This window comes from Octopus bimaculoides, chromosome 10 (genome assembly GCF_001194135.2).
Source record: "Octopus bimaculoides isolate UCB-OBI-ISO-001 chromosome 10, ASM119413v2, whole genome shotgun sequence".
Lineage (NCBI taxonomy): Eukaryota > Metazoa > Mollusca > Cephalopoda > Octopoda > Octopodidae > Octopus > Octopus bimaculoides.
Window position 1 is genome coordinate 49,421,862 of NC_068990.1, and position 16,709 is coordinate 49,438,570.

At 36.1% G+C, this 16,709-nt stretch overlaps 2 protein-coding genes across 4 annotated transcripts in view; one reads left to right on the forward strand and one right to left on the reverse strand.

The window, feature by feature from the left end:
* LOC106872014 (uncharacterized) overlaps positions 1 to 5,299 on the forward strand; it is a 31,523-nt gene extending 26,224 nt beyond the window's left edge. Inside the window, exon 4 of the mRNA XM_014918827.2 lies at positions 4,687 to 5,299. Within this exon, the coding sequence (XP_014774313.1) occupies positions 4,687 to 4,773 (87 nt within the window). The 3' untranslated portion in view covers positions 4,774 to 5,299. The remainder of the gene's footprint in view (positions 1 to 4,686) is intronic.
* A 6,570-nt stretch (positions 5,300 to 11,869) lies between these two features.
* The window catches only part of LOC106872017 (beta-1,4-glucuronyltransferase 1), a 5,484-nt gene continuing 644 nt past the window's right edge, over positions 11,870 to 16,709 (reverse strand). For 2 of the 3 annotated variants that reach the window (XM_052971185.1, XM_014918832.2), the window contains exon 2: positions 11,870 to 13,820. In XM_052971185.1, coding sequence (XP_052827145.1) covers positions 12,414 to 13,658 — 1,245 coding nt within the window. In that variant the 5' untranslated portion in view covers positions 13,659 to 13,820 and the 3' untranslated portion in view covers positions 11,870 to 12,413. Of the gene's footprint in view, positions 13,821 to 15,867; positions 15,958 to 16,709 lie in introns of all 3 variants that reach the window. The other variant, XM_014918834.2, reaches the window with a different exon arrangement.

The window sequence follows — 16,709 nt, forward strand, 5'->3', positions numbered from 1 at the left end:
GTAGCCAGCCCACTTATGCATACCTTTCCTTCATTGGACACTAAACTCCGCTTGCGAAAACTTTTTGAGGCAAGTGAAATTGAAATCGAACTAAATTTGACGACTGGCACCCATGCCAACGTCGTCTCCTTCATTGGACACAAAACTCAGCTTGCGAAGACTTATTGAGGCAAGCGAAAGCGAAATCGGGATGGCACCTGTGCCCAGCGTTGCCTTTCTGGCACTTGTGCCCGTGACATGTGTAAGGACTGGAGACTAGTGTAGCCATCTGGTTCACCAGTCCTCAGTCAAATCGTCCAACCCATGCTAGTATGGAAAGCGAACGTTAAACGATGATAATGATGATGATATATATATATATATATATATATGTTAACCCCAACCACCCAATCCTACATAAACTAGCTTGTTCAGATTCCCCTACCTCATATTTTGATATCTTGCCACATGGAGTAGAGATCAGATGTTCAGATAAGCAACTTTGTTTTCCAACATACCACACATCTAAAAACCTCTTTTACAGTGCAGATTATAATTACTTTATTATTTCATTTCATTATCCATCTATGTAAATACAGTTTCATCTTACATGCCATATGTTTAGAGAAAAGAACTTAATATCCCTATGCTCAATCCAACTCTCCCTCTCTTTATTATTGTCATTTATTCATTCATTTATTTAATTTTGTCACAGTTTGGCTGATCGAAAACTGTTGGTTATAGCTCTAGTTAAGAATGCAGATGCCCAATTTTATCTCATTATTATTTTTACTATTCTTTCACACCAGCAGCCTGAGTTTTTGCTGTTTTGTGGTGCACCCGCCCTTCCCACCACTACCACCTGTACCAGAAGTCTTTATCCTCTAACCTCTATTGGATGTCTTTCCCCCTGAACACCTCCAGAGGCTTAATGCTCCCTCATCCCTACTTAGGGTTTATCTCCTATGCAATGTAGTGATTATGTAGTGCATAAAATGATGGTGTAGTGTATGCAGGTAGAAGGCTAGTGTATGTTTATGAGTTCTGCCAAATGCAAGCTTTCTTTTCAGGTACATGATGCTGCTGTCCCCCATCCCAGGGTCTCGCAGAACCACACCTTCCACACCCTCAGAGTTGGCACACTGAAAGGTGGGTCTGGTGAGATTGTTGAGATGCTTGAACAGAGATGTGTAGATTTGTGCTGCATCCAAGAAATAAGGTGGAGAGGAAGTTCTATTAAGTTCATCACAGGCAAAGAACATAGGTATAAAATTTTCTGGGCAGGGAACACTGACGGGATCAGGGACATGGGTATACTTCTTGTGGAGAAATGGGTTGATATGGTAATCAAGGTAGTCAGAGTCTGTGATAGAATACTTAAGTTTAGATGAGTGCTGCAACATGGATTAGAACCATTATCTCAACTTATGCCCCTCAGCCAAAGCTACCTGATGAACAGAAAGACCAGTTTTATGGTACCCTCTTGCAGACTACCTCGTCAACAAATGACAGGGACCTTCTCTTTGAGGCTGGCGACTTCAGTGGGCATGTTGGACAACATGCAGGGGGCTTCCATGGCGTACATGGTGACTATGGTTTTGGTTCCTGCAATGAGGAGGGAATCAGGCTGCTGGAGTTCTGTGATGCAAATGATCTTATGGTTTGTAATACTAACTTCTGGAAACCTGCCAGTAACCTATTCACCTACCGGTCTCATGGATGCACTAGTCAAATTGACTACATCCTCATCAGGAAATTGGAAAGATGGCTACTTATAAATGCCAAAACCTTCCCTGGTGAGGAATGCACCCCGTAACATAGATTAGTAGTTAGTGACTTCAGGATCAGGGCTAACTGGATGCTCAGAAGACAACCAGCATGAAAAAGAAGGGGTGCAGGAAGCTTAAGGATCCTGTGAATGGACAGAGATTTAGAGACATATTACTCGAAGCTTTTGACAAAATAGATGAGGATATAGCATCGCATGATATGGAAGGCAACTGGAGTTTTCTACGGGACATGTTGAGGGCTACTGATCAGATCTGTGGATGGTGCAAAGTCCCCTGTTGACCCAAGGTAACGTGCTGGTGGAATAATGTACTTGACAGGGCTATTAGACAAAAGAAACAGGCATGGAAGGACTGGAAGAACGGTGGTAGCAGGGAATTGTATCAGATTGCCAGAAGGGAAGCTAGGAGACAGGTTTACTCAGCCAGAGGGGAAGCAGATAAGAAAAAATTTGCCAATTCTCTGCATCGTGAGAATTGGTGCATTGGCAAAAACATTTGCCAATGCTCTGCACATTGGCCAAAAATTTTGCCAATGCTCTGCGACTTGAAATGTTTTGTTTTGCAAGACAGTATGTGAGAGAGAATTGTGATGTCATAGGAGAGAAATGTGTCTGTATGGATGATGGCCTTGGGAGATAAAGCAATTAAGGGTATGAAGACGGAAAGTCCTCAGTCCATCAGGAATCACTGCAAAGATGCTTAAAATATCTGGAGATGTCAGCAATAGTCTCATAACCTGTATAGTCAATCAGGTGATACATGAAGGAGTCATACCCAATGACTGGTGTAGCAGCACCATAGTCAACTGTTACAAAGGTAAAGGTGATGCATTAGATATGAATGATTACAGAGGTATCAAGTTACTGGATTAGGTAATGAAAGTCACAGAGAGAGTCATAGCCCAACTAATTAGGGAGAGAGTTAGTTTAGACGAGATGCAGTTTGGGTTTGTACCAGGGAAAAGCACTACTGATGCTATATTTCTGGTAAGACAGCTGTAGGAGAAATACCTAGCCAAAGATAAACCTCTGTACCTGGAGAAAGCTTTTGAGAGGGACCCCCGATCCCTTATCTGGTAGTCAATGCAAAAACTAGAGATAGATGAGTGGTTAGTGAGAGCTGTACAAGCCATCTACAGGGATGCTGTCAGTAAGGTGAGGGTTGGCAACGACTATAGTGAAGAATTCCAGGTAGGGGTAGGGGTTCACCAAGGATCAGTCCTCAGTGCTCTCTTATTCATCATAGTCTTCCATGCAATAACAGAGGAATTCAAGACAGGCTGCTCCTGGGAGCTTCTCTATGCTGATGATCTTGCTCTAATAGCTGAATCACTATCAGAACTAGAGAAGTTTCAGGTGTGGAAGCAAGATCTAGAAGAAATAGGAAGGCAGACAAATCACAAATCCCTTCAGGTAGATGACCCTGCTCGATCTGTAATAAAGGTGTAGGTAGAAACTCCATAAGATGTACCCAGTGTAAGCTATGGACACATAAGAGGTGCAGCAATATCAAAGGAAGGCTACCTGGGAAGATAGTTTTTGTGTGTAGCAAATGCTCAGGGATAATAAACACTGAAAATATGCAGAAAACAGCTTCCATTACATGTCAGGGAGAAAAACTAGAAGTAGTTGGTAGCTTCCGTTACCTAGGCAACCAAGTCTGTAGTGGGGGTGGATGCTCAGTGAGTGTTACCACTAGAATAAGAATAGCCTGGGCAAAGTTCAGAAAGCTTCTACCCCTACTGGTGACAAAGGGCCTCTCGCTCAGAGTGAAAGCTAGATTGTACGATGCATGTGTGTGAACTGCCATGCTTCATGGCAGTGAAACATGGACATGCAAAGGCTCGAAAGAAATGAAGCTAGCATGATCCACTGGATGTGTAATGTCAGTGTGCATACATGACAGTGTAAGTGCCCTGAGAGAAATGTCGGACATAAGAAGCATCAGATGTGGCATGCAAGAGAGACGTTTGCGTTGGTATAGTCCTGTACTACAGACGGATGAGGAGAGCTGTGTGAAAAACTGTCACACCCTAGCAGTAGAGGGAACCCGTGGAAGAGGTAGACCCAGGAAGACCTGGGATTGGGTGGTGAAACACAACCTTCGAACATTAGGCCTCATGGAAGCGATGACGAGTGACCAAGACCTTTGGAGATATATTGTACTTGAGAAGACCCAGCAATCCAAGTGAGACTGTAACCGTAGCCTATGCCAGTGCAGTATAACTGGCCCATTTAAGAGTACCCTTCAATCATTGGGCAATAAACTGTGCTTGTGAGGACTGGTTGAGTCAAGTGAAATCATTGTCATGACCAATGCCAGTACCGCCCAACTGGCACCCATGCCAGTGGCACGTAAAAAACACCATTCGAGCGTGGTTGATGCCAGTGCCGCCTGACTGTTACTGTGCCTGATACGTAAAAAGCACCATTCAAGCCTGGCCATTGCCAGTGCCGCCTGACTGGCTGCCATGCCAATGGCATGTAAAAAGCACCATTCAAGCATGGTTGTTGCCAGTGCCGCCTGACTGGCTCGCATGTAAAGCACCCACTACATTCTCAGAGTGGTTGGCATTAGGAAGGGCATCTAGCTGTAGAAATCTTTCCAGATCAGACTGGAGTCTGGTACAGCCTTCTGGCTTGCAAGGCCTCAGTCAAACCGTCCAACTCATGCCAGCATAGAAAGCAGACAATGATGATATATATAACAATGGAAATATTTAATAAATATGTTAGTTAATGTAAGTATCCTGATTAGAAAAATTAAAGTCTACAATATTCAAATAGTAACAAGCTGATTCTATGTATATTAAAATACAAATCTCAAGTTTATACTTATATACACTAGTAAATTAATAATAATAATCATTTTCTTTATATTGCTATGTACATACATTGATTTTAATCTATATTGGCAGGAAATTGAAATCTATAAAGAAGAATCTCGGAAGAAATTGGAGTACGAAAGAAAGCTCAATGAGAAATTAAGGCATATTACTGGTTGATGCTTACAATAATTGGTTGCCTACAACAATGCACCTACATTCATCATATAAATCAATTAGACTCAGTGGAAAAACCAATCACAATACAATTGAAATGTAATTACTAAAATTATTTTAAAAGGGCTTACACTTACTATGTTGCTACATTAGTTTCTAATAGCATCTAGTGTAGACTGGATAAACTAGCAGAACTGACATCAAGAACATCATGAAATAAAAATTAATGATTATTCAAATGTTTTACTGGAAGTAATAACATTCTGCTACAAGATAGGTAACATAATTACTGCAGCAGGTAATCATAAAGAAAGTACAGGGGTTAGTATATAAAGTGGCTGAGAACCTAACTTTTTGTGGGGAACAGAAAGAAGCTTCTTTCTCTGTTCTTGTTTGGTCCCAACACAGTTCTGATTGAGCTGGCACCGTATGCATAATCAAAGACATTCTAGCCTTGATTATCCAATCTTTTTCAAGCATTATGTACTTTAGACTACATTCTCCAATATTTTGTATCTTAAAACAGTAAGATGATTTTTGTGTTTTTTTAAGATTTGGCTACTATTTCAAGAAGGTTGAACAACCACATAGAAATTCTTTGTGGGCATGGCTACTTTCTTTGACGAATTATCGTCATCATTTGTATGTCTGTTTTTAGACTAAATTTCTCAAGGCAGATTTTCTACACCTGGATGCTCTTCTTGTCACAAACCCTACAAAGTACTCAAGAAGGGAATTTCATTTCACTGATCTTCACACACACAACCCAATGAAGCTTTTGAAACTAGGACTTTTGCTCACTGAGGAATTGATTACAGTTGTTATTCTGAAAAAAAATTATATCCAATTACAACCTCCAAAAACTTTCAAAAGTCACAACACTGAAAGTAGTGCTGTTAGATATTGTATGAATACTCAGTAAAAATATCAATACAATACATAAATTAAAACTATATGGAGTCTCAAATGACATGAGAATGAATCAAGCTATGCAGAGAAAAAAAATCATTGTTTTAAGGTACATTTTTTCTATGCTTCTCTATGTCAGATGAAATTCATTGAGGCAGATTTGCAGAATGTAAAAACTAAACCAAATACCACAAGGCATTCTGTCCTATGTTGTAATGATTCACCACCTTAATGACAATAACAATAATCCTTTTTACTATAGGCACAAGGCCTGAAATTTTGGAGGAGGGAGGCTAGTCAATAACATTGACCCCAGTGCTCTACTGGTACTTATTTCATCGACCCCAAAAGGATGAAAGGCAAAGCCGACCTTGGTAGAATTTGAACTCTGAATGTAAAGACAGACAAAATGCCACTAAGCATTTTGCCCAGCATGCTAATGATTCTGCCAGCTCATTGCCTTAACAACAACAATAATAGTTTAAAACATTGGCATAAAGCCAGCTATTGGGGAGGGGTAGTCAATTATATCAACCCCACTACATGACTGGTAATTTATTTTATTGACCCTGAAAAGATGAAAGGCCAAGTTGACTTCAGCAGTATTTGAACTCAAAGCAAAGAACCAGAAGAAATGCAGTGTAACATTTTGCTCAATGTGCTAACTATTCGGCCAGCTCACTGCCTTAAAAACAACAATAATAACTGTTTTTAACATAGGTACAAGGCCTGAAATTTGGTAGTAGAAGTGAGAACAGTCAGTTCCATAAATCTGCAGTAATTGACTGATACTTTATTTTGTCAACCTCAATAGGAGGAAAAGCAAAATCAACCTCAGCAGAAACTGAACTCAAAACATGAAGAACAAGAACAAAATATCATGTGGCATTTTGTCCACTGCTCTAACAATTTTGCAAATCCATCACCCTTTCTAATTGATGTATCAATACCAACAGATGACAATGTTTCTCTAAAAGAAACAGTGAAACTTTCAAAATACAAAGATCTGGAAATAGAGGTAACTCGATTGTGGAGTCTAAAACCAGAAACAATTCCTATCATAGTAGGTACATTAGGTATGATAAAAAATATTCAGACAAATATATAACAAAAACACCAGGACTAACAAGTATATATAACATACAGAAAATAGCACTACAAGGCACCACACACATCCTTTGTAAAACACTTTCAATACAGTAAAAATAAGAGCATCACAACAAACCACAGTACACACCCAAGGCACAGAGAGCTGCGCTCAGTAGTGCACATGATAAAAATAAGACCACTGAATAATAACCATAATCCTTTCTACTATAGGCACAAGGCCTGAAATTTTAGAAGAGGCTAGTCAATTACAGTGCTCAACTGGTACTTACTACATCAATACCAAAAGAATAGAAGGCAAAGTGGACCTCAGTGGAATTTAAACATGGAACATAAAGATGAATGAAATGCCACTAAGCATTCTGTCTGGCATGTTAGCAATTTTGCCAGCTCACTGCCTTAATAATAATAATAACAACAACAATAATAATAATGGTTTCAAATTTTGCTACAAGAGCAGCAGTTTTGGAGGAGTGGATGAGTTGTTTACAATGACCCCAGTGTTTAACTGGCACTTACTTTATCAACTCTGAAAGATTGAAAAGCAAAGTTGACCTCAATGGAATTTGAACTCAGATCATAGTGACAGGCGAAAAACTGCTAAGCATTTCATCCAGCATGCTAACGATTCCACCAGCTCGCCACCTTAATAATAATGATAATAATTATAATAATGGTTTCAATTTTGGCACAAGGCCAGTAAGCTCAGGGATGGGGTAAGTCAATTACATTGACCTCAGTGCTCAACTGGTGCTCATTTCATTGACCCCGAAAGGATAAAAGGCAAAGTCAACCATGGCAGAATTTGAACTCAGAACATAAAGACAGACAAAATGCCACTAAGCATTTTGCCCGACATTGTAACAGTTCTGCCAGCTTACCAACTTAATAACAAGAGCACTCAGAGAGTGCAAACCTCTGCCAAGGCAACACTAACATCCTCTAACTGATTATCCAGAGATGATTTTTAAAATGAAAATATCTCAAATAAACTCGATTGCTCTCACAAACAAGAATACTAAAAATGAACCCAACTGCTCTCAAAAATTAAGTAAAAAAATGGAAAAATAATCCAGAATCCTTGTCCAGTACCAGATCAATTCCAATGGTAGTCATGGAATGTGAAGGTGGCTGTAGAAAATTTAGTAACAGTAATAGATAGTTTATCCACATCTAATACAAGCTAAAGTTAACAAATTCACCATTCAAAATAGTTTCAAAGGCGGAGGTAATAATAATAAGTTTTACTCAGGAATTTTTAAATGAATGGCATGAGACCTTTTGGCTTTCTCTTCTCTTAAATTCTGGCCTTCCTTTAGTATTCCTGTTGTTTTGGATCAATGTATAGATGTATATATGTAAGTATACCGTAAAGTGTTAATATGTATGTATAATATACAATATATATATATTATAAAAATATGTTAGTGTTATTTAATTTCTGAACGGTTTTGCTGCCGTTTGTTTATATAGTATGATTTCTTTATCCATCAGTTTCTACTAAGATAGAGATGTGAGTAAAATTAATAATAGAGAAACAAAAATGAAACTGTGGAAACAGCCTAAAGGGAGATAATTGAGAAATACTCGAAAGTCAACATAAGTTCATAATCATGTAAAGTAAATATAACAAATAATCCAGAATCCTTGTCTGGTAATGGATTGATTCCAAAATCTAATCAGTTCATGCCAGTCATAAGGCCAAACATTCCTGAAAGTTTGATCTGAATCCATCCAGTGGTTTTTGAGATATCTTGTCCAGACAAACAAACAAACACAACTGAAAACAATACCCCCACCTTTGCTAAGGCAGAGGTAATAATATACAGTACCAGGCAGTGGCTCTCATGGCTTTTGATCTTGATTGATTGGAACTATTATCATGTACATTGTTTTGTCTTGGTATAAAAAGGTGGGTTACAGCAAATATTCTGCTCAGTACCACAGATTTGCTTGTCAATTACTTGACCATAACCAGTTGAGCATGGCATGTCGTGGCTGACAATATATGCATCTCTGATCACAAGCAGATGTAGTGTGGGAGCATCAGAGCCATGTGTTGAGAGGAATTCTTTGGAGTTTGAATAATTCACCTCTGGAAACGGGTATTTTGTTCAACATCCTTAAACAAATCTTATTCAGGAACCTTTTGAGTGGGATGGGCCACTCAACCTGAAGAAAATTCTAACTGGCCTCACCTTCAAGATCATGCACTGTTTATCTTAATATAAGATCACCCTGTCATGCACATATGGTTGTGATTCATGTGCCTGGTGTACCTTTATCAGAAAGGTAGTCATGATGGGTATATTGGGCTTTGTTTATTTGTACCCGTGTCATTTTGATGGCATGCGCTGCTCTCTCACTTCATAATAATATAATAATAATAATCCTTTCTACTATAGGCACAAGGCTTGAAATCTGGAGGTTGGAGACAATCGATTACATTGATCCCAGCCTCTGACTAGTACTTAATTTATTGACCCTGAAAGGATGAAAGTAAAGTTGACTTTGGCGGAATTTGAACTCACAATGTAAAGACAGACGAAATGTCGATGTGCTAATGATTCTGCCAATTCACCACCTTAATAATAATAATGATGATGATGATGATGGTTTTAAACTTTGGTACAAGGCCAGCAGTATTTTAGGAAAGGGGTAAGTTGATTAAATTAACTCCAGTGCTCAGATGGTACTTATTCTATTAACCTTGAAAGGATGAAAGGCAAAGTCAACTCCAGCGGAATTTGAACTCAGAATGTAAAGATGGGCAAAATGCTACTAAGCATTTCACCTAGCATGCTAACGATTCTATCAGCTTGCCACCATAATAACAATAATTGTCTCTAACACAGGTACAGAATGAAAGGCAAAACTGATCTGAATAATTTCTAAATTTAATGTGAAGTTTTAAGAAAACAGGGTTTCCTATGTTGGCTTAGGATTTCTTTTGTTTAATAATATGTTGTTTTGCATAAATAAGCATACAGTTTCATGTTTCACAAGAGAAGGAAAATAGGAAATTGGCATATTCATGCTTTATTAAGACAGGTTCCAACAGGGAATTAAACATCAATTTGTGAACATGTTTTTACAAAGGGAAAAAAATGTATAGCTGCACTATAATGCCCACCACATCACATTCTGATAGTTTGACAACAGTACAATACTTGCCAATGGTTCATGATGAATATATTTTAAAGTTTACCTTTACTTTTACTTGTTGCTTCTAAGAGTAAGCGATGAAAAACTAATTAAAAGAAAAAGGAAAAAGGAAGAAACTGTGTAGAATGTGTGTAAGAGAAATCCCTCGCTATTTTTTAAAATAAATATTTATATATTTTATTAATCGATGGAAGTGGTTTAACTATATTTCAGAGAGGTTGCATGTATATAAGGCAAAAGGGAACTCATTAACAATAGGGGCACATACTGATGTGTAAATCATAATACTTTCTAATTTTGGCATAAGGCCTGTAATTTTGAGGGGAGGGGGAAGTTGATTACACTGATCCCAGTACTCAACTGGTAATTATTTTATCAAGCCTTAAAAGGATGAAAGACAAAGTTGACCTTGGTGGCATTTAAACTCAGAATGTAAAAGAACTGGAAGAAATGCTGTTAAGTATTTTGTCCAACACAGTATTAATTCTTATTTCTTTATTGCCCACAAGGGGCTAAACATAGAGGGGACAAACAAGGGCAGACAAAGGAATTAAGTTAATTACGTCGACCCCAGTGCATAACTGGTACTTAATTTATCGATCCCCCCAAAAGGATGAAAGGCAAAATCGACCTCAGCAGAATTTGAACTCAGAACGTAACAGCAGACGAAATACCGCTAAGCATTTCGCCTGGCGTGCTAACGTTTCTGCCAGCTCGCCGCCTTATTAATTCTGCCAGTTTGCTGCTTCCAATTTGTAAATCATAATGAAAGCATGAATAAAAACATCAAGAACATATAAAAATAAAGGTAAACCGAAGTGGTGGATTCACACACACATATACACAGTTGATAATCCTTTATCCAAAATGATTGGGATTTTGAAATTATATTGTACTTACATCAATAAAACAGGACAGCTTGGGTATGGGACCCAAGTCTAAACATATTATCCATTTACATTTCATATTACAGCTTACACATATATTATGAAAATATCTTTATATAAATTTGGTGGTAGACCACTTTCTTATGACATAACAGTTTCAATTTTAGAAACAAATCAACTAATTATGCTTTCACTTCATTTGTAATCTATGCATATAAATTTGACATGGGCGATTCTTTCTTGTCTTGGGATTCAGTCAAATGGCTGGGTAGAATTGCGCGAAAAATTACACAGATATGTAGAATGATCCGGTGGTGTTGCTGGGCTTTGTATTTTTTCATAGCTCCCATGGTTACCAAGATAATCCACTATAATAATAATACTCTTGTGTTTATGAATGAGAATGGAAGGGGTGATAGATGAATAAGGAAGGAAAGGGTGATGTCATATTTGGTAGTGAGATGATGAAAATTGTACACTGAAAAAAAAAAATCAAAGTGTTTCAACTCTGTGTGAGTATATGTGTATTGTGTATGTAAAAGGCGGGGGTATGTGAATGTGTGTGTGCATGTGCAATGGAAGTGGGATGATTCATCTTTGCTCAGTATTTGGGTTTAATTTTTTGATTTGGTTGAATCTTGGTTGTTTTTTTTTTGTTTTTTGCTGGTCAGTTATTTTTAGCGTTTTGACAGAAAAAAGTAATTCTAAAACTGTTTTTTAACATAAGTAATTTTCTGTTTACAGTGCTCCACAAAAAAATTTTTTTGAATTTCAGTGATTTTTGAATCTTGGACAAAGTATTTACCAACTGAATTATAAATATAAATTTACAGTTTTGAATAAAGTATCTTATATATATATATATATATATTACCGGTATATATATATATATATAGACACACACACATATGCATATATATATAACAGGAATTTAAAAAAAAAACACACACATAAAGTTGATGACAAGGAAATATACACAAAACTGGAAATAGCAATTAAGGGTCAGTCATATTAAACAAAAAAAAACTATCTTCATTAATAAACCCTTTATTCTACTCTAATCTGGGTAGACATTAGTACTCTTTTTAAAAGTCCCATTCATTTATATCACAGTTTATTCTTGACAAAATTAATTCACAAAGAGCTGCATTTTGAGGAAATAATAATAAAAAAAAGAAGAAAAGTCAGATGTTAAAATATAAAGAGTTTCATAAAAAATAAATGAATTGTTTAAAGTTTGACTTACTATTGGGTTCATGTATTTTTTATTTTTAAAGAACAAATATCAAGATAATCTAAAGTTTAACAATGTGTTACCTTATTTGCTTAGCAGTTCCAGCCTCTAGTTACTGTCCAAAAGTAAAGTAGAGAATGAAATGAATCTGAAATGTCGACCTCAAGATTATTACTTGAAAGCTTTACCAGTGCATTGATTTCAAATATAAACAGGCATACTTAGAGTTGTTGGAATCATAACTAACAAATAGATATTAATATAACAGTGCACATACACATGCACACACGTACACCTCCATATGCATTTGGACACATAACTATTATTTTGATTTTATAATATTAATAACATCTTTTCGTTGAATATGGGTATTTTGTTTTCAGTTCTTCTTTAAATTTCCGAAATAACATACGGTTTTGATTCAACTCTTTAACTTTGTTATTGTGAAAGTTTGTTGGTGTCTTTAAGCCTTGATGAACAATAAATGCATTACTCAAAACATTAAATGTATATCCAGCAACATGCAGCTCACACACGTTGCTAATTCGGTTAAAACCATATTGTTTAAATCGTTCATCATAAGCTGGCACAAAATATCGGGTAATAAAAAATGGTTCCCAAGGGTCTTTCCAGGGAATGTTGTAAGCTACTTTCATGTAAGAACCATCAATTTCTCTCCAGGTTTCATAGTCCGTATGCTGCTGACATTTCCAGCAGACTTCAAAATAAAAGGGTCGAACCTGTAGATTATCCCATTTTTTCAAAAGATCTTTCTTGTCAATGGGCATTGAAACATTTAAATTTGATTCAAAACTTGGAACAACAAAAGCTGTTAAATTTGGTAAAAATGTATCTGCAACTTTAATGAATTCAGAGAAATTATTTCTTAATCCAGGGGAAGGAAGCATATCAATGTCAATCATAAAAATAAATTCAGTTCTGGAATTCTTTATTGCAAAATTTCGTAGAACATTATGAGGATATTGAATATTGTCAAAGCTATAATTTGGAATGTTGGATGAAAGTATATTTGGTAAGTCTTCACAAGACACAATTGAAGATTCATAACTGTTGTGAAGATTTCTAGGATATCTTTGCAAAGGATAAACAAGATGGAATGAAACCATTTCTAAAACAATTGGATTACATTTCCGTAAAGCTGCAATTGTCAATAGAGCAGTGACAATGTAATTGTCAAATGCGAAAACTGTTACAGATATTGGGCCTTCCCATTGATTTGCCAATTTGACAATGCATTGTATGTTATTGAGTGATGTCTGAGTTACCACAGTAACATCATACCTTTCACGAGTAGGTTTAGATGTAGACAAGGGGCAATGACTGCAAAGAGCTACATCTGCAATCATATGGTAAGATCCGGAGGAATCAAGTTTATAGGATTCATATATTTTCTTAATCATTTCTGAAACCTCATTTTTTTTTGCAGTTTTTGTATTGCCTCTTATCTTTGATAAGAGAATTATGTGTGTGATTTGTATAACTACAATGAGTAGGAAGAATAAAATGATCAATTTGGATAATGTTAACCTCCGCTGTTTTGAGTAAAGCTTCCATCTACAAAGCATTTTAGAAGAAAAACTGAAGTTACCAGTTAGAGTTGAGAGATGCAAAACAGATGACTTCCCAAGTGGTTACTACAAATAGATGTTGTAATATTCTCATACATTTCTAAAGCAGCATTAGAGCCATTCCACAACATTTTTTTTTCTCCTTCTCCTTATTGTTGTCTGTGGAAATAAATAAATAGATAAATTTATATAAAATACTTCATTTTCAAGGAATATGCTTAAAGATAATACTGAAAAAGAAAAAAAAATCTGTAAACATTCAGATTATTTTATCAGGAACTTACATTGTTTTGAATTAAGCATGCATTATCTGGTAGCTTCAAGATTTCGAATGATGCGATTGTTTACTTTTAGAATGACAGACTTTTAAAATGACAGTCATTTAGATATGAGAGGCCAGATCTATCAGATCTAGGTAGAATATTCAGACTAGATATGGCCAGTTTAAATGCTGAAGGGATAGGATATGAAGTAGGTCGAATTAACAGCCAACATTGTTTACAAATACATGTGTATGTGTGTGTGTGTGTATTGTTAATATTGAAAGTTTGATGCTAAGTAACCTCTCTTATGTGCCGTGAACTATTTCAATGACACTGGTGGCTCTTCTGACAATCCTCAATCAAGGGTGTTGCACAAAACTACTGAAAGGGTGGACTGATATATTCACTGGTTGTTGAAGAAAAACAGGAAAATGACTACAGTTGACATTTGACCATGTATAAATTGGTGTCACTACAATCAAAAATTGACTCAAGAGCACAGGAATTAGATGAAGTGAAAAATCTTACACATAGATGAGTTGAAGTTTAATTTGTTCAGCAGGGTTGGCTGAGTGTAAGCTCCATGCCAAACAGGAGAATAATTTCACCCAGAGTGCATGAATCTAATAGTGATATCTATCATTATTTGAAGCTGTATGTCTGCAAAAAGACTTGGTTCCATACATCAGATCAAAAGTAACATGAAAAGTACAACAAATGTGGAAATCTTAGAGAAGACTATGCTTCTATATGCCACAAGTCATTTGATCCTTTTGTGAATTTTTCAGTAAGATATTTTAAAAACATTTTGCAGGAATAATCAAAGAATTCATCAAAAGTAAGAAAATCTGCATGTTGCAATAGCTATCATAATCTTCAAATTTAAATCTGGTAGTAAAACTGTTGAAGAATTGACACAAGTGCTCAATGACAGAAATCCATGAAATTGAGTGAATTGTATGAAAAAAAGAAAGAACTTGCAAATAACAGGATCATTAAACTTATTGTAGATGTGATTTGATTCAATTTTGAGAAATTTTGGATCTCGTTCAAAACGGGGGCACCAGTTTTCATTTATGTTTTATGTAGTGTTTTTGGTACCGAAAGACTTTCAAACTTCGTATACTTATGTAATTTGTGTTATACAACAGAAAAAAATTTTTGTATTCGAAGTTATTTCATGTAAAAAATTGTCTTATTTCGATAATTTCAACCAATCACTGACAAGTATTCAGCTGTTTATAGTTACTCCTTTGGCAGTTTAAGCGGTGTAAAGCGTATTTAATCTCCATTACTTCTGACATTTTGCAGAGAGGCAACACACGTGTGTTCGTTTCCCTTCGTTTTATTTTTAATATAATTTCGTTAACATCTGCCTGAACTGTATGTGTACAACATTTGCCCTAACCCTAACCCTTCCCTCAAAAACCAGGTCTTGTGCCTATAATAGAAAAGTTTATTAGCTACTGCCAATATGCTTCAGCCATTTTTTGACAAGGAAATAATAATTTTATCACCGCCAGAATCGTTTGAGAATCGTTTGTTTACGTAGTCAGCACTTACTGTATTCGGCTGAATGGACGTCAGTCATTGGTTGAAATTACAGAAATACGACAACTTTAACATGAAATAAGTTGCAATATAATAATTTTTCTTAAGAAGACTAAGAGAAAAAGATGTTTTATATGACACATTCTACCAGTGTCTCAAGTTTCAAAGTGTTTCGTTAAGAAAATACTGGCGCCCCCGTTTTGAACTAGATCCGAAATTTCAGGTACCCAATCAAAAATTAGTGCCCTATGATTTTATTCTTTCCATTTTGTTGAAAAAAAAAATTGATTTAAATATTTTGAAACTTAGTAAAATTTAGTCATTTTTGTGGCATTGTTGATACTATCAATAACTGCATTTGGTAAATTTAAAATGTTCGTGATTAAACTTACATTTGACTGCCATTTCTAGCATATCGAACCCTCACCTGGAGGCTACCTCGTTGATTTCAAAAGTAGTTTCAAGTGAAAAATGAAACCAGGCTGAAACGATTTTGATAAGGACCGAGTAACAGAATGAAAGCGATTACAAGAGGACTGTGTATTTGTAAAAAAATTCATGTGATACCTTACTTAAAATTCACATATTTAAAATTGTAACCTTCATTAATTGTTACAGAGGCTCTAAATGTTCATGAATTATAACTAACAACTACAAATACGCAGATAACCTCGTTCAGGGGCTACTCATAAATTCGTCCAGTTCATTAAATAGGAGAGATAAATCAGAGCTTTGTCTCAGTAGCTATTTAAATGTTTGGAGCTACCGGAGTTTGGCACGAATTTTTAAACCTATTTCGTATAGATTCAGTTAAAGGGGAGTTGTCTGACCTCAGGTCAGTCCTGACCGAGTTGATCAATGATCAAATGCATTCTAACCATAATCATCTGACGTTTATTCAAACCTAGGGTATTTAGGACGGCATAATCTTATATACCTTTTTTTTTTTTTTTTTTTCAAAAACAGTAAGGTGTGATTTGAAGGCGACTTTGCTGCTATGTCAAGTAGATAGAACTACACAGACGCTTGCTCGTTTAAAAGGGCTAAGTGAAAGCTTCATTTATTAACCATAAAAATAGAAGATATAGCTTTTATAAAACTATCAAAGCTGATATCTAAATAAAATTAAATTTGTATCAGGAAAGAATCTGTATACGACAAGGCTTGTTCCCACCGCCAAGATCATACCTTAGTTTATATTTTTCTAAAGGAATACTGTCTAGATTTGGTTTTA